This window comes from Natator depressus, chromosome 4 (assembly GCF_965152275.1).
Source record: "Natator depressus isolate rNatDep1 chromosome 4, rNatDep2.hap1, whole genome shotgun sequence".
Taxonomy (NCBI): domain Eukaryota; kingdom Metazoa; phylum Chordata; order Testudines; family Cheloniidae; genus Natator; species Natator depressus.
This window is the reverse complement of record NC_134237.1, coordinates 24,034,580-24,052,660: the sequence shown is the minus strand read 5'-3', so window position 1 is coordinate 24,052,660 and position 18,081 is coordinate 24,034,580. Positions and strand designations below refer to the sequence as shown.

General features: G+C 46.4%; 1 protein-coding gene across 1 annotated transcript; it reads right to left on the bottom strand.

The window, feature by feature from the left end:
• Positions 1-4,420: 4,420 nt before the first annotated feature.
• Positions 4,421-5,518, bottom strand: ATOH1 (atonal bHLH transcription factor 1). Its single transcript, XM_074949976.1, has one exon. It carries the CDS (start codon positions 5,336-5,338, stop codon positions 4,421-4,423), a length of 918 nt encoding a protein of 305 aa, XP_074806077.1. The 5' UTR covers positions 5,339-5,518.
• Between the last annotated feature and the right edge of the window lie 12,563 nt (positions 5,519-18,081).

The window sequence follows — 18,081 nt, the reverse complement described above, 5'->3', positions numbered from 1 at the left end:
AAACTCATTAGAGCAGGCTACCTCTTGAAAATTCCCACGGTCTGCCTGGTGGCCAGCGACTCGGTGTAGGTCTAAGAGGGAAGCTAAACCAATAAACCAAACCTTTTTGGCCAAATACAAACGATCGGCACAAGCACAAGTCAGTGGAATCTCACACAAAGGATCCACGCCCCCCCCCCCCCCCCCCGCAAAACACATCGTATTTCTCATTCTGGGAGTACTTAGGTTTCAGCCAAATTTCGACGCCTGGCTAATACTTTTATCTGAACTGGAGAGTCAGAAGCGTAAGTTAAAAATACTGTGAGCGCACAAACAGCTCACACCGATCTGCTTCAAGAGGGCGGGTGTTATTTTAAGTTTACACTAGTGCTTATAAAACAAACACTGTCGTAAATTCAATAAAGAGAGATTTATCCACCTTCATTACTTAAAGCAATGTTGTCTCTGTTTGTTTGGGAGATATTAAGCATGCTTAGCTCGCAACACATAGTTGATTCCTTTGCTAGTATCTTGGATACTTGGATCTGACTTTGGAAGGTAGAAGCTAATTGCTAAATAATGGAGAGAAAGGAACCAGCCAGCATAGCGGGAGTGGTCTGGCATATGGGGAATGAGCAGGCTGAATACTCAATATTCAAGTTTCCAAAATATTAATGAGATTATAGCAACCTGCAGCTATATGTTACAGCTTGTTAATGGAGTGTAAGAGAGTGGGCTGCCAAACGTTTGTTATGCAAACTCTAAAGCAGAACCTTAAAATGGAAATGTGTCCATGTATCGCTTTCAAAGAAGTGTCGAAAAAAATAACTGAAGCCCCAACTATAGATGTGAAGATTAACACACTGCACGGCACAGTTGATCTGTCAATAGCTAGAACATTTCCTACTAGCGTGGATGATTTTATATATGCTTTTCAAATCACTTTGCACTCACAAATAGCGTGTGTCAGATTTTTGGAGAGCCAAAACCATAAACTATTTGGATGAAATGAGAAAAGCCTTCCGGAAAATTAAGATAGGGAAAAGATGTGGGAAACACACACACACACACAAATATATGCGCACAACAAAGGCATAACTAGGCCAGTTCAATTAAATTAATATATCCCAACGCTAATGCCCTGTGTTGCATCTTTCACTACATATGTGAACTTTTAAACAATTAATCTTGTTTAAAAGTAGTGAATGATATTTTTCTATGGCAGACCTATGTACAGCACAATGAGTTTAAAAAGAGTTTTCTGTGCTGAAAGACAAACGCTTGCTGCCTATTCACTACTATGAAAACCTCAACATTTTAGAAGTAGTGATCAAAAATATAAACCCGGAAACTATGGTGAAGTTTTGAAAGTGAAATGACCCTGCTGATGAACTTTTCACCCTACCCAGGTTGGTAAATATATCCCCAGCAGTTGGAGCGTTAGCTTGGAAGCAGTGACTTGATTCGTTTAAGCCACCCGAAGATGTTTATCTGCACCACAGCAAACCCGGCAGTGCAAAAGGTTATCAAGGGGACAGGTGCATTGTTTCTTTCCCGAAGAGCGTCACGATCACCTGCTTCTTGCAAGCTGCCTGCTTGCTATCGGCACACCTACCGGAGCAGTTTGTTTGATTGTCAGTTAGATCTAGGTGAGGTTTCACCTGCTGAACGTACGAAATAACGCAATGGAGAAGGAAGAAGCCTGGGTAGAAAAAGACCGTCTCCGGTTGACGGAGTCGGTAGTCTTTACTCATGCAAAAATCCTGTTGAGTTCAGTGTCTGGTGCTTGTGTTCACTGGAAGTCTTGCCTTTGTGAGAACTGCAGGAGAAATCCTCTGTGGCTTTTCACACTTTTTTATTATTATTATTAAAGAAATTGGTTAAAGACACTGGGTCAAATCCTGCTCTCCTTTCCCCAGGCGAATACTCTCACTGAAGTTAAGGCATTAACTTACTTGGGGAAGGACTTGAACCGGTGTCTCAAGAAGCCGACCCTACAAGACAAAGTAATGACCCGGTCCCTGCATCACTGAAAGAGGGGAGAGATTTGCATTTCAGTGGAGCACGCCTTAAAACCTTAAACACAGAACAAGGCGCTGACTTGATTTCCAAACCTCAAACTTGATTTTAAAAATTGAGCACTTTGGAGAGTTGCATCCATCGTAAATTTTGGTCTGCGTTACAGGGAGACACCTTATTATTGACAGGCGCAGCCACACTAAGATATGTCACCAAAGGAACATTTTCGTTTCAAACCTTCAGGGTAGCTCGCTAATAGACATGAGCCGCAGCCCGCCTGTTTTATTTGCGGTAAATAAATACCTTTGGACGACAGGTCCACATTTCAACAGTAGCTGGACCCGATTTATGGCTTTCAGGACATCCAGATTTTCACGCCCGTTAAACGCCCTCATTAGAAATAGGATCCGCCAATAGGTCTTATTTCGAAAATTCCAACATAAGGAAAAGAATTACTCAGGGTTTTGCTTTTTTACAGGTGAATACTCTCGACTTTTATGCCCCAAAGCGATTATACCTTTTCCTTTACAGCTGGTTCCTAAACTTGCTCGAGAACTGCAAGCCGATCTTATTGAACTACCTTTGCCTCAGGAAGGACCACCGGGGCAAGTCACTTCATACACAGAGCTAGGAGAAGGAAGGGGAAACTACCAGTGTAGTGCTCGTGACACCGCCCTTTCAAATCCTTATTGCTCGTCTGTTCAGCTTTCCAGATTAGTGTACGCGGCTTCCACAACTCCTAACCAACTTCAGTTTTTAAGGCTCCCTCTAGTCCACGGCGGGATTGTACACTCGTTCCCTCTTCTCCTGCGATGAGCATGGTTACAGGACAACCAGCTACGCTCATGCCTTGGCTCATCACGGCACTGCTCCGAGACCATGCGCTCAGTCCCGTTCCCATTGAAATCAACGGGAGTTTTGCGGTTATGCCAGTTTTGTCGCTTTTAGTTACGCTGGTGTAACTGAGAACGGAATTTGAACAATTAACTTCAAGGGGAGCAGGACGAGCCCCTCAGAGAGCAGAACGCCGATAGGGGTCCCACCCTGCAGCCCTAACTCAGGCAACGGTCACCTGTTGCAATGGGAATTTTAATGCCGGGACAAGCCCTCTCTTTCCTAACCCCAAAAGGGAAGAGTGGTACCTGCTAAAATGAGGAACAGAAATATTGATAAAAATACTATTGTCGCAGTTCTAAGCGATTAATGCCGTACATTATACAATTTATAGTTTTGGGGTAGGTCTAAATATCAGAGGTTTATTTGTTTTTTTGCACGCAAAGGTGCAAGTTACAGAGAACTGAACCCAGAGGTGGTGTAAATTCTGATGTCATACAGATCCACGCCATCTAAATCAAATGCACTCACCCAGCCATCTCATGGCGATATATGTTAGTATATTCAGAAAGTGCCCTTTTAAAAGACATCAGTACTCATTTTGAAATACAAGTGTTCTGTATACTTTTTATTATGGCTTCTGAAAAATAACAGTCCAACCAATCTTCCCCCCCCCCCATATTTATTTGATCTCAAAAATTACAGAAAACAATGGCAGCTGGCTTTGCTAAATGAAAAAAACAAAACATTCTTGTAGAAAAGTTAAAAAAAGATAAAAGCAGAAATAGTAGCAAACACTCCGTAATAAATAAGTTCCTAATATCACAAAAGCAAAATAAAATTCACATAAAACGTTGACACTTGAAGAGCTTAAGGACTATAAGTGGCTAAATTAAAGAATGGTCTCCAACTGGCAGTTAGTTGCTTTCCTCTTGAAGCCGCATCTCCAGCCGCTGATAAAGTGCTTGCGCCAAGTTTCCCCAGAAAATGCCAACATCAACACGGGACTTTTAAAAATCCGCCTTTTCTCTGGTATTTACAGCACAGGAGTATGCTATTTACAATCTTTTTGTTTCCGTAACAATAAAATTCGGATACAGGACCGGCATTTCGGAAGACTTTTGTGTAAGTATCTGTGCAGACACAGAAGGGTGCCCATAGCATCATCATAAACGGTAACTCAATTTTAGCAAGGTAAGACTTCACAGTGTATTTGTTATTCGCGAGCAACGCAAGTGAAGCTCCGCACTACACGGCAGCACGTTGGCTGGGGAAGGGGGGGGGGGGGGGAAGGACTATAACAATCCCTATGCAAAGAAAGGGAAACGGGATGGGGTGGATAACGGGGACATTGAATCACAAAACAGCCATTCCCACAGACAAACCAAGGAGAAAGCTGGAGATTCATAAGCTAAAGGAACTGATGTTATGTTAAACTAGACCACAGAAGGCTGTTGAACAGCGAAGCAGGTACATGGCAAAGTTTTCAGCAGTCATAGCCCCCTTCTCCCCCTCCCGCCTGCGCCCCGGGCAGACTGGGACAGCTCTGGTTGTGGCTCTGCCCCTGTGGCGCTGCTGGGCTCCCTCCCTAGCTGCCCTCATCAGAGTCACTGTAGTGGGAGCGGGGCGAGAACTCTCCGTCGCTCCTGTGGGACCGGGGCGATGGTTTGTTCCTCTCCTGCGGCTGCCCGAGGAGGGCCGGAGAGGGGGCTTTCTGTGCCATCAGGCCGCTCTCCTGGAAAGAGGAGAAATGCAGAGGGTCCAGCGGCACCGAGTAGCCCCCCGCAGCCGGCTGCTGGGGGAAGCGAGTCCTGCAGTGGCCGGAGGGCGAGGGTTTCTGCTGCTGCCCCTGTCCTTGCCCTGCCGCTCCGGCCTCTGCTCCGGTTGACTCGTGGGGCGGCGCGCGGTGCTCGCCCTTGCCCGGGGTGTCGGCGGGCGCGGCCGGGCTGTGCAACAGCTCGGCCAGCGCGCTGATGTAGATCTGCGCCATCTGCAGGGTCTCGTACTTGGACAGCTTCTTGTCGTTATTGAAGGAGGGGATGACATTGCGCAGCTGGTCGAAGGCGTGGTTCAGCCCGTGCATCCGCCGCCGCTCCCGGGCGTTGGCCGCCAGCCGCCGCTGCTTCTGCACGCCGCTCACCTGCTGCCGGAGCCCCCCGGACGGGGCGCGCTGCCTGCCGCAGCCCGACACCCCCTCCGCCGACGGGACGCCCCCTGGCAGCTTGCACAGTTTCCCCGAGGGGCCGCTCCTGCAGCTGCCCAGGTGCTGCTCGGTTCCCCCCGCCTCCAGCGACTCCTCCTCCTCCTCTGCTCCGGGCAGCAGGTATCTGGGGGAGGCGGCGGCGGCTGCGGGGACGCGTGCCGGGCAGCACATGCCCAGCCAGGCGGGGGGGAAACCGCAGCCCGGATGCTCCTGCCCTAGGAGAGTCTGCTCCAGCTGCTGCTGGGCCCCCAAGTCCCTGCCGCCTTCTACCCACTCGGCGGCGGCCGCCCGCAGGTGGCTCATCGCGCTGGGCGCTGCAGACCAAAGCGGGGGTGGGAAGCAGGGAAGCGTGAGCCGGGGCAGAACAGCCCTGGCGAGTTCTGCTGCACGCGCCCGCCGCCTCTCCCACGCGCGCCCCCCCCCCACCTCTACCCTGGCTCCGGGGACCTCGCACGCGCACACACCGCTCGCGTGCAACCAGCCTTCTCCGGTTGCGGACGCCGCTGCGCCCCCTTTAAAAAGCGGCACGCGCCGGGGTCCCCCCCCCTCCGCTGCCCGCACCGCCTCCTCGCGCCCCACCCTCTGCCTCTCGCGCCGGTCGCGTGGCGGCTCAGCCAATGGAGCGCGCGGGTCTGTCGCGTGCTGGGAGCCAATGGCAGGAGGCGCTTGGCCCGCCCCAGGGGAGAAAAGTTGCCGAGGAGACTCCGGGGATGGGACCCAGACGGCCGTACTCCTCCCCTCCCCCCCCCCCGCGCGGGTGGGCTGCGAGGTGGCACAGCGGCCGTGACGGCTGGTGGGGAGGGGGGGCGCTAAGAGTGCGAGCCAGCGAGCGCGGCCTCCCGTGCCTGGGGGAGCTGCACCCGCCCGCGGCGCGCCGAACCCGGGGCGAGGTGTGCGCCCAGCGGCGGGAGGGCGAGGCCGACACGTGGCTGCCCTGGGCTAGCCAGGGCCGGGCCAAGGGCTTTACGCACGTGGGCGTGGCAGAGGGGGCCGGGCGTCCGCCGTCTGAGAGCGCCAGGGACGCCCCGGCAGGAGCAGGGCACCGAGGGAGCAGGTGTGCGCCCGGGTGCCGCGGCGCCGTGTGTCACCCCGCGCCCCACCGCCCCGGGGGAACCGAAGGCGGGGGTGGGCGGGGGGAATCCTAGCGAGCGGGACTTCCAAAGCCACCGGCCTCAAGCCAAAAGCACGTCCTCCACTCCCTGCACAGCGATCGGCCCTGCGCAGCGGGCGGACGGTAGATCCAGTAAAGACACCCCCCTTGCCCCAGCTGCACAGGGCACGTTCCCGGCTCTGCCAGGTGCCTGGAGAGCGCGCCGTGCGCAGCTGGCCTAAGGACAAGAGAGACAGAAAACGCCGTGAAAACGCCGCTCTGACACACGCCACAGTGCTGTAGCAACCTCCACCAGCACCCAAGTGGGGCGCTGTGAAGTCCCCCCCCATACACCCCCTTTAAACAGGAGTTATTCTCGTTCGCTGTTGACCGGGCTAAACGCACCACAAGTGCTAAGTTCTTCAGTGCCGGACCCGTCCTTACCCACATCCACATTTAACCTGCCCTTTAGCCCTACGATCTCAGCCATTCAATACGGCGAGAGGCTGATTGTGTCAGTGGCACAAATCAATCCCCGATCGAGCAATTCGCGATAGCCGCGCGAACACGGACATCTCTGTTGAGATCGCGGAGGGCAACAAACTTATTTGAACGCCTTCTGTCCCGCGGAGCAGCACAGTATTTAGGGCAATTGTAGGTCGTTGCGAGCCTGGCTGCCGGTGCAATGCAGACAACGGAACAATGCCTCCTAGACAAGCAGTTCAGGGCCATCTCAATGAGGAGGAGGAGAGCAGCGGCGTCCCCTGAAGCAGAGTTTGCAGGGCAGGAAGCATAAGCGCCCCCGAGCTACTGCCACGGTCTGGATGGCGCCCAGGCACGCACCTGGCTAGCTTTCCTTGGGATATAAGGAAGTATATACACAGGGCTGCCCCTCTGCACCCCCAGTCTCAGCTTGTTAGTGCAACTGAACGGCATAGGGCGGGGTGGGGGAGAAAAGGGAGGCTGCCTGTCTCACTTATCGAAGTGGCAACATTTCCCCGAACTGGAATCGCTTAACACTTCCCAGGCTCTTCTCCGCTCGTAAGCAACCTGCAGAGGGCGACACAGCCTTCTTCTCACAAGCGCGGCCTCCATTGCAAACGGGGCAGTAACCCATAAACCCACGTCCATACTGTGAAGAGCGAAGTCTATGGTTGTAAATAAGTACTTTTCCCCATTGCGCCTACAATGAAGAAAGGAGCTTTGCATCCCATCATAGCCTGCTCATCTCTTCTCTTCCCACAGGATTTATCTGCTTATTTTGGATAGATTCAGCATTAGAGGAAGCTAAGCCAGAGCTCCTCCTCCTCACTGGTTTGGAGGTCGCACAGCCCCTGCCCTCAGGATTTTACAGTCTAAAGTCTTCCCTGTGGTGATGGAGGCCTTCCCATTAGACTCGTCCAATCACATTCTAAAAGCTTTGAAGTGTACATTCCCACTTCCCTAGCCTGGAGTAACAGTAGTCCTGGATAGGCCCTTGAATGTCAAATGCCTGTGTGGTCTGATTAAGAGCTTCATCCAACTTCCTTTGAAGTCAGTGGAAGTCTTATACAATGCACGCTATCATGCTGACCAATATTTTGTCTCCCTGTATCTTCTTATTCCATCTGTGGTCTCCTGTTCTATACTTGGATTGTAAGCCCCTTGAGGCAGGGACCATCTTTTTCTGTTTGTACAGCACCAACACAACAGGGTCCTGGTCCATGACTCAGGCTCCTAGCTGCTAAGGTAATGCAAATAATAAATATTTGTCTAGTCAAGTATATGTTATAGGACACTAAAGAAGTCTGGACTCATTCACCTTCCCCACTTGGACTTGCTCTCAACCTTCTCAAGTTCACGTAACCTGCTGCAGACCTTAGCATGAATCAGAAGCCCAAAGCAGACCCCACTGAGGGGTTTCATTATCGTACCAGTCTCTTTATCAGCTAAGGAACTTAAGTGCACACCATGGAGGGAAATCAAAGCAGCAATTAAGTCTAATACGATATTAAGTGACTTCAGCTCGGGTACCAACATATAAACTGATCCAAACTTACAGTTGAACAAGCTTTAGAAAATAGTTTCTCAACCCCTTCAACAATTGCTTCTCAGAACAGCTAGTTTTACAGCACACATAGGAGAGGCTCTTCTCAATTTAATCCTCAGTAGCAGCTCAACCATAGTCATTCCTTGAACCATTAAGTAATATCTTCAGAGGAGTTGCACCAAAAACTAACCCTGACAAACTAGCCTTCGGAAAAGGTGATTTCACAAAAGAGAGGAAGTTTACACTAAAGAGGGGAAATTCAAATCCTTACACTTTGCCTCCAGAAGACTACTGTGACATGTAACAGAGTGGGAAAGCATAGCGAAAAAACCACAAGCCCCCTCACCCTTGGATCTTCCTCCCTCCCCTAGTGAGCAAATGGCATGGATGAAGTAGTAAGGTTCAAGATGTTATGCAAGACATACAGGTATCCTTCAGAAATTGAAGATGCAGTCCAAATGAAGCCAACAGAATGGAGCAAAAACTGTGGGAGATAAAATGCAAGAGAAATTTGAAGAAATTCGGAGAATTTGAAGTGTATTTTATATATATATAAATAAATAAATTTAAAAAAAGTATGGGAGAGCCAGCATTGCTGTTCTGTAGCAAAGTGAGGACTTCTGAAGCCATGCGAGTTTGTAAGTGAAGGAGTTTAAACCAATGCAGACCTTAGCTAGAATCTCTTATGCTTTTGAGCCCAGTCCTGATAGGTCAGTAGAAAGCTGATCACAACCATGTGATTTTTTACAGCTTTCAGCTAACTAAGGCACTGATCCAGCTAGTTATTCTGTAGCACACCCTTTCCTACAGAGCCCCACCGACTTCATTCGGTATAAATGTGGCCAGATCACCATGGACAAGATTCATCTGTACTGTAAGTCCATTTAGGTGAGTGGAGCTACACCAGAAATGATTTTCATAATGTTCTCTACAGCCATATTCACACACAGACACAGGAGCAGAGGGGCAAATATATTAAGAGTTCAGTTGCCCATGTAGCCCTATTGTGTCCTTCCCCCCCCCCCCCCACCGCTGCTTATGTATCCTTATTTTGAAGAAGTGGGAGTTTAGTACAAAAATAGCCAAATCTAGGTAGATGCCTAGCATCTCCCATCTATGACTTCAATGCAGACAGAGCACCTACTCAGCATTTTGGAACCAGCACTCCTTGCCTTTGCAGTAGCCACAAATGGTGTGGTTATTTATACCCTTCCTAATGCTCTTCACAAAAAAGTGAAATATCCATCACCAATGCTGTGCAGAATTTAATTTTTCAAGAACTGAAGCTAAGTGGTAAATTTGAAAAAAAAAATGTTTCAAAGCATTATAGCAACATTATGACAGTAGTCTTTGGCATTGGTCATGTCTACACCTCAGTTTCTCACTTCCAGTCAATCCACTGTCTCCCCCTGGTGGATAGGCAAGTCTAGGATTACCCCTGTGACTAAACCCCCTTCAAAGTCCATTTCCTTTAAGGCTCAACAGCACCAGCGATACCATGCCAAGCCAGCCATAGCCCTTCACTACACTCAGTTCTCCCCATAAACCTCTTGTTGCAAGGGAAGGAAGTCCATGCCACTCTTTAGGCAGCAGCACCACCAGAGATGGGTGGGGGAAATGCTGGGATGCTGTAATGCAGGACTGTCTTTTCAACTGTTTCCCAAGGTCTTCTCCCTCAATACCTTCTCTTTGGTTTTCCCTAAAATGCAAAATCCCTTTCCCAGGGTACACCTGTGCTCAGCTCTTTTGAAGGCCTTTTTTTCCTTCTAGGATCCCTTCTAGGCATCAGCTTTTCTCAGCTGGTGTTCCTGTCAGCTCCCTGAAGGTCTCTCCTACCTGGCTCTATATGCCAAAGGGCTAAGTCCTTTCTGTGCCCAAGATGCACAGTAAGAGTCAAATATAAGGAGGAGCTTTCATGAAGTCTGGCAGTCACACACCCTCAATCGCATGTCCGCATAATCCCCAGGCTAGCTGTACCTACTTTTGTTACCGACTCAAAAATATGTTCTCAAAGTTAGTTAGAAGTAAAAGGGAACAACTGATCCTGATGTAACACTTTTGTACTAATGAGTTATTTTCATGTACACCAGCTTTGTAACACAAAACTTGTGTTGTAGAGCTGCCTTTTTGGTCCTGGGCCCTATCCGACTGAAGTCCTTTCGTTTGCCCACTCACAACAGCTCCTGAAAGGGACTGCAAAGGGAGAGAAGGGAAAAAAAAGAAAAAAAAAAAAAAAGCTTTTGACATGAAATCAAAAGTAAACTTTTGATTTCCACTCCCCCCCTACCCCAACATATTCCTATTTACCACGAGACCATCCAACTCTAGGCCCCAATCCTGTAAAGGCTCAAGCTTTTGTAAAACTTAGTTTAAATCAGTGAATAGTCCTATTGGATTCAAAGTGATGGACACAGTATGAGGTCCAAGATAAATACAGTAGATATTTATATGGTTGAAATAAAAAAAACAAAAACAAAAACCAACAACTTCACAAACTAAGAATAGAATTGGAAAAAAACAACAAACCCCAAAAAACACAGAGTATGGTAGTTCAAACCAGGTAGAGGAGAGAAAGATCAGAGTTAAAAGGAGCAGTTTTGTTTATTTGGTGTAGCCATACTAGATCTTCAAAAGTCTGGTCCTCTCTTATACAGTTACTTGTTTACACAATTTTGATTTTATTTTAACGGCAAGAGGAAAGGAACATGACTTCCATTATTGACAATTTGGATTTTAAATTGAAGACATTTTGTGGGGGGAAGTGTACTAGTTGCCACTGTCTGCTTAACAGGAGAGTATTTGTTTATTCTCTAAGCTCTGGCTTACTCTCAGCTTTTCTGCAATCTTTCTGCTCATGTATCTTTCGGCAGTGGGAGTTATGTACAAACTGGTGGTGTGTCATCAGTTACTTTACTAAGTGAGGTCAACTATATTAGTTCTAGAAAAGTCTCTCCAAGCAAGCCCCTCTCCACCATGCTTTACAGTAACTTTTACTGATTAACTGCTATGACGCCTATCCTCTATCTTTTTGGTGTCCCTTTAGTCACATCAAACATAGGCCCTGCTTCAATACACACTTATGCACATTCATAACTTTCATGCAAGTGACAAGTCCTATTGAAGTCAATAGAGTTAGACACAAACAAAGTTAAGCTTGGGTTTAAGTATATCATGGGCCTGGCCTTGACACTGCAAGCTGTTTGAAGCAGTGACCCTAGGCCAAAAATAAATGGGAACCCTCATGTCTGGTGTGTACTGTGAGATATGTAGCACGCTGTTGAACACCGGAGAATAATCATATAGTTTTTAAGTATTAATAAACTAGTCTTCAATCCTTAGAGACAAAGAGAATGCAAATTTTCAATGAGTTCTAGAGCTAGATGTTATGAAAATTAAGGGCCCAATTCTGCAATCTTTACTCACACCACACTTCTACTGCAGTCTGGGAGGATGTAGAGAAACAGTGAAAAATACTATTTAAGTTCTGTAGTTAGATTTTTGGTGTTATGAATTGCACATTAATTAAGGTCCCAATCCTGGAAAGCGCTGAAAACCCTCAACTTCCACTGAAGTCAGTGAGAGTGGGCATGATGTAGGATCTAGTCCCAATTTGTAACACACAGACCTGACTGCTCCCATTGAAGTCAGAAAACATCAGCTTGAAAGGAAACAGGATTGTAACCAAGATACGTGTTTTGCTAACTGTAATACTTGCTGATAAGCAAAAGTAGAGCACCCAAAACTCTTACCAAAGTGAGTGGGTGTCTTCTTTTGTGCTCAGTGAACCAGTATTTAACCTAAAACACTGCACAGTTGGTCCCATAGTATTTTATAAAGGAAAGGAAAAAATAAAAAGTTGACATACTTGTCAAGCTGACATCCAGGTACAGTATTACTTTCAGAGAACCCACAATAAAAACTAAAGGTGATAAAACATGCTCGTTTTTCAAATAGTTTAAAGTGTGCGTCTTTCAAATTAAAGATAAATAGCTTTAATGCATTCATGCCTTTTAATTTTTCAACTGTTTTCACCACCACTAACCAAGGGTAAATATTTAATTGAAATCCATTACTCTATATGTACATATCTGTCTGTCTGTCTCTCTCTCTCTCACACACACACACACACACACACACAGTCCAAGTCAAAGGCAGTGGGTGGTTTGTGTCAGGGTTGTGCTTAGCTCTGCTCTCCCAGAATAAGATAAATGTAAGTGATGAAGAACTCCTGGGGTTGGCTGCACTCATTTTGTATTCAACACTGACTGGCCCTTTTTTCCTCTCTCTCTTTGTATGTTCAAGCCTACTTGAGTTTCTTTTTTCTTTTGAAGAACTTAGTTCTTTTGATGTGATTCAAGGCACGCCCTGCTGCAAAGAGAACTTCACAGGAATCGGAAACATAAGCACACCGGTCTGAAACAGTTACTGTACAATAGCAAGAATGCATCAAGTCTTGAAGATGAATTTTCTTTCTTTAAGAAATCATTATCTTTCAGGGCTGAGGAGGGTAGGGGTTTGGGGCTCAGTCTTTAAACAAAATCTCCATCAATTTCAATAAGAAGTTTGCCTGAGTCAGACCTGCAGGAGCAGGCACAATATCAGTATAGAAATAATTTGGTTTTGCAGAAAGCTTGCAGTATGTGCTGCATATGCACAATAGTGTACAGATCTGAGCTAAACTGTACAATCAATCGTGTCGCCTAACCTTCTTATGCTGGTTACATATAAAATCAACTTAAATCAACATGCTTCACTGTGCTTCGCTAGCCTCAAAGTATTAGCAAATGTGTTCCCTTCCTCTCCTCCCCACCTCCCAGACAAAAAATTCAGATACAAAAGTAATACCAAGAATCTCTCTCAAGTCTCAAGATAGTTATATTTAGGAACGAGTACTCATACAATTCCAGGCTGGGATTTTAAAAAGCACCTAAGGGAATTAGGCTCACAACTCACATTGAATTGAATATTAACTCCAGTAGGTTCCTTTGGGGGGGGGGGGGGGGAAGTCACCATCTCATCTAACCAGTATAGACACACAGTATAGAATAATGCTAAATACAAATTTACATAAAAGTTTCCACAAATAAAAAGTTACAGAACTACAGTTTTAGGTTATTTCAGATCTTGCATTGCATTTAAGTATTTAATAGTTAATTCTTGATGTTATACATAAGATCAGGCTAAAGGTCAACTGAAAAAAAAAGTTAATTTACATTATTTTATTTGCTCTGAATCAAGTTTTTAAATTGATCAGGATGAAAGAATAAGTCCAGTTTGTTCCCATGTAATCTATGGCAAATGCATTTAATGCTATGAATTATTTTTGTCCTATTTAAATTTCTAAAGAAAAAAACTGAAAGCTGCAAGATATGTAAAAACCAAACAAGACATCTGGAGTTACACGACATTTTGAACATCACTGCTTTCTCAAAAAATCTGCTGTGCCACATCCCAGTCTACATCTGTAGTGCTTACTCATGTGAATAATCCTTTAGAAGCCAACATGCCCACAATTCTGCAAAGCATTCTGCTTGGGAGTGGGTGGACCATTACACTCACATGGAATTCGCACTGACTTCGCAGGTTTGGGTCCTGTGAAAGTAATTACTATTCATGGGTGAAATTCATCTCCAGCAAAGGGCTAGCACAAGGTCCCTATTCTGGGTCCAATCTTGCAGACACTACCATGAGTAGTCCCTCTATGCACACCAAAGAGTAAGTACTGTCTTCATGGGAAAGGCAAAACACCACTGTAACAATACTCGCCTACCTCCTGGGGCTGTTTTGAGGCATCATTAATCTTTGTAATGCACTTTGAGAGCATTATTAATTTATTACTAATTACCAGGAGCTCAAGTAGTACCAATGCTCTTCAAAAGAAAAGCTAGGTTCAAAGAGGACAGCGTTTCTAGCAGCATTTGCTAATATTTTACCTGGGATCATATCAGATTTCATTGTATTTATTTAGAACTTGACTCTACAAGTTGTAAGTGCCCCCTTCAAACTGCTGAGCACACTCACTCCCACTGGAGTTAGGGCACTTGTCACCTCAAGGAACTGCTCAGCATCTTGTAGGATCAGGCCTTCAGAAATTAAATTAGAAGAGTTAACTAAACACTGTCAACATGAATATCATGGCTATTGTGATGAGCTGTTATACACTGTCGCTGTGCCCTTATGTCTATGAAATCGTCCAGAATAGGATGGGTGAAATGGAAACTCTGGAACTAAGAAAAACTGGAAATAAGAACTCTCCCTTCCAAGTTTAGAATCAAATTCAACCATTTAAGTTTTTGAAATGTAAATATACATGACCAGAACCAAAAGTTAAAAAATACTGGAAAGACTTCATTTTTCGAGCCTTTCACCTTGAACTCATCACTCCTCTCTTTACATCCCTCCAGTGGCTCCCGCTTCTCAATTGCATCAAACATAAAACTACTTTTCTTTACTTTCAAAGCCCTTCATGGCCTATTTCCATCCTAGTTATCATCTCTCATTCACCATTGGAACGTTGACCACCACCTCCAATCCACCCATGATGCCAGCCTCCATTGTTCACTTGTTACATTTTCGAACAAGCAACGTCATGCTTTCTCCCATACTGCCCCATATGCTTGGGAGGGGCTCCCCATGAACATCTGCAAAAGTAACTATCGGCCTTCAAAGCCTTCCTCAAAATTCTTTTCTGTGATGCCTATTTCAATTGGTTTTTGAGATCCAATAGGCTGTGATCTCAGCACACTAGCAACCTAACATGCTGACCAATATTGTCTCATTGTTTCCTAATGCTCCCCAGGCTGTGTCCATCGGTCATCTCTTATCTTATACTTAGGACTGTAAGGTCTTTGCGGCAGGACATAGTCTTTCAGCTGGGATCCATGAAGGAACTTAGGTATTGTGTGACTAAGGGGACAGGCACCTAACCTTAAGGCCCCTGGAAAAAAAAGCCACAGGAACACCACTGCCATCCTCATTGGCTGAGTTAGGTACTTAGGCTCAGTATACAATGAATGGGGAGACAGGTGCCTTAGACTGCAATCCACAAAGCCAGCAGGCTAGGCTCCCTGCCTAAGCTAGTCAATGGAAAATGCAAACAACAGGGGTGTGTCCTAAGCCCTGCCCCTCGCACAGAGTTCTGTGCCTAAGTCCAGGCTGCAGGGAGGCTCCCGTCTCGGCTTAGTGATCCGCAAATGAGAACCAGCCACCTGGAGAAGGTGGCTTAGGTGCCAAATGCATTTCCTGTGGGAATGAATTAGGTGCCTGCTTCACTCCACACAAGATAGCTGGAGGAGGAGGAGGAGGAGGAGTTGGAGTTGATGCCCACCTTAACTTTCAGTGTAGTGGTTAGTACACTCCCTTGGGACACTGGAGATCCAGGTTCAGTTCCCCCACCTCTGCCAGAGAATAGGGGGCCTCCCTCCACTCAGGTGAGTGCTCTAACCACTCAGCTATGGAATAGTCTGATGTGGAGCTCCCTCACTGTCTCTTGATGAAGCCATTCCATCGTGGATAAATGAGGAGTGATTTGAGCTAGGATATTGGACCTGGGGTCACCCACCTCCAAGGTGTGTGCCCTAACCACTGGAGTCAGTCACTCTCTCTGGCCCAATCACTATTCCATTGTGGATGGATACCCCAGATTTTGAATGGGGCCCAATCTGGTAGGCACACTCAGAGGCCCTGACTTAGGCCTTGGGCCACCTTTCTTCCCCCAGTTTGTGAATTGCTCTGGGGATTAGCTGGGAGATACGCATCCAGATGCTTAGAGGGAGGCAGCAGTGCTCGTGCTCAGAGGCAGGAACATAGGTGCCTAGAGAACTTTTACCCTGAAAACTTAGGCATTGAATTAGTTTAGGTGCCTATAGTTTGGTAGGAGTACTGTGAGCTGCAGAATGTAAAACTGGGGGTTAAGTACCTTTTGTGCACTTGGGACTTTGTTGTGTGTTTTGTACAGGATCTAGCACAATGCAGTCCTGATCTATGACGACAGCTCCCGAGGGCTACGGTAATACAAACCAACAACAACAACATTATTGTGATTTTGATAGTGCCCTAAAGGCTGTTCTGCTAATATTTCTGAATACGAATGGAACCCAAACTCTTGGCCACCTCATTTCCAGAGAAGCACAATTTGTATAAATTTTGGATTAGGATCTGCACTTTGGAATCAATTTGGATATTTGTCCCAAATACTGAACCTCCTTCAAGTTCCTCTGCTCTGGACTACTGGTGAAAAGAGGAAGAAGATAGAGGAAGGATTTTATGAAGATAACAACCTGGGTAAAAATGTGAAGATTTTCCTTGGAGAAGAGCAGTTTTGCTGTTAAGCACTGGACTCAGGCTTGAGAATGGGGTCCAATTTCTATCTGTACCAACAGACTTGACTTTCTGTGTTTCAGTTTCTCATCTATTAAATGGTGATAATATTCTCTCCCCAGCCTGTGTCTTGTCTATTTAAATTGTAAACGCTTTGGGGGCAGGCACTATTTGTTATTGTGTGTTTGTTCAGTGCCTAGCACAATAGGGCCCCGAGCTCATTTTGGGCCTTTAAGCACTACTCTAAAATAGTAGTGCCTTCTTTAGTAGTATTGTGTTGACGTGTCTCCTCTTAAAAATATGGCAGTTATGTTAACTATTTTAAGGAACAGTGTGGTGTATTTCAATATATTAGTATTAACAAATACGTTGTAAAATAATAAGACTTACTCTTCACAAAGGAGACATTTTACAACTACAGAAAGAGATTCTAGAGCTACTTTTATGATGCAACAGCAGCTTTTCCAAATGGCTTATGGCAGAAGGATGAATGCTAAGAGCCAGATAGTCCCCTCCATCCAGTTGGCCAACCCCTACTGCTGTCAATGGCAATTTCACACGAAGGATAAAGGGAATGTAGGAGCTGAAGGGTCTCGTACAATGTGGGATTGCTGCTATTAGATCCTACTCCATAGGACTCCAGCATATTGTTTAACGGTAGCTGTTCACTGTGTTATGGTTACAGTTATAGCAATCTGCTTTAGAGGAGCGTTATACCCTAACTTCAGACTGAAATTTCATGTCCAAGCTCAATAGTACAGCAATAATATAAGTTTATGTGCAAATAAAATAAATTGACTATTTTCTTTTGTGTTAATGTAGCTTATAAATATCCAGTTTCCCAATGAAAGACGACTTTTCTATAATTCTGTGTTTACAAATGATTTTCGTTTTTCAGTTTAAGATTGGCCATCCTGCTCTTTGGAGTACGAGGGCATTTGAGTCTGAGTCCTACTGAATTGCCAGAGATTGCAGTGATTCAACTGGGAACTGCCATTCTTAGCTCCAAATGCAGCTTGAAAGTATGCCGTAAGGAAGGGGCTGATATGAGTGGGGAGAAGAGGAGACATGGGGTCTGGAGTGATGCAGGCCGAGGACAAGGTACGAAAGACAGAGGGTGGTCACCTTAGGGGGAAAGAGGTCCAGAGGGTGGCCACAACCTGCCCAGCAACGAGCAGCCCAGCTCAGTCCTCTAGCTAACAAAACCCTTTCCTAGATGACACCTCCCTCTATCCCCATAGAAAAAGTCTCTAGCGGATGACAAACCCTGTCCTCTCTGCACTCCCTTGCACATGCCCCATCCATCCTTTTCTAGCTAGCAGAGTCCTACTGCCCCATGCCCCAAGTTAGCCCGCATGTGCTTTGATGAGCGCCTCCTTGCCAACTTCCAAGAAAACCAACCAACCCGGGCAGCTGTCAACGAGCCACCAGGTGGCCAGGTCTTCACTGAGGTGGCCCTGGGCTGCGGCACTCCCTCCTCTTTAACAGCCATCAGCGACCATCCTGTCCCACTTTCAAAGGGCACACGAAGAGGTCTCTTGGCAGCGAGATTTTGAAACCACTGTTGGCTCCCTATGGGTTACCCTCCCCCTTTCCCTTATACAGGCA

Bases quoted from the DNA above. Each gene is read 5' to 3' on its own strand.
- ATOH1 (XM_074949976.1), bottom strand. From the start codon at position 5,338: ATGAGCCACCTGCGGGCGGCCGCCGCCGAGTGGGTAGAAGGCGGCAGG.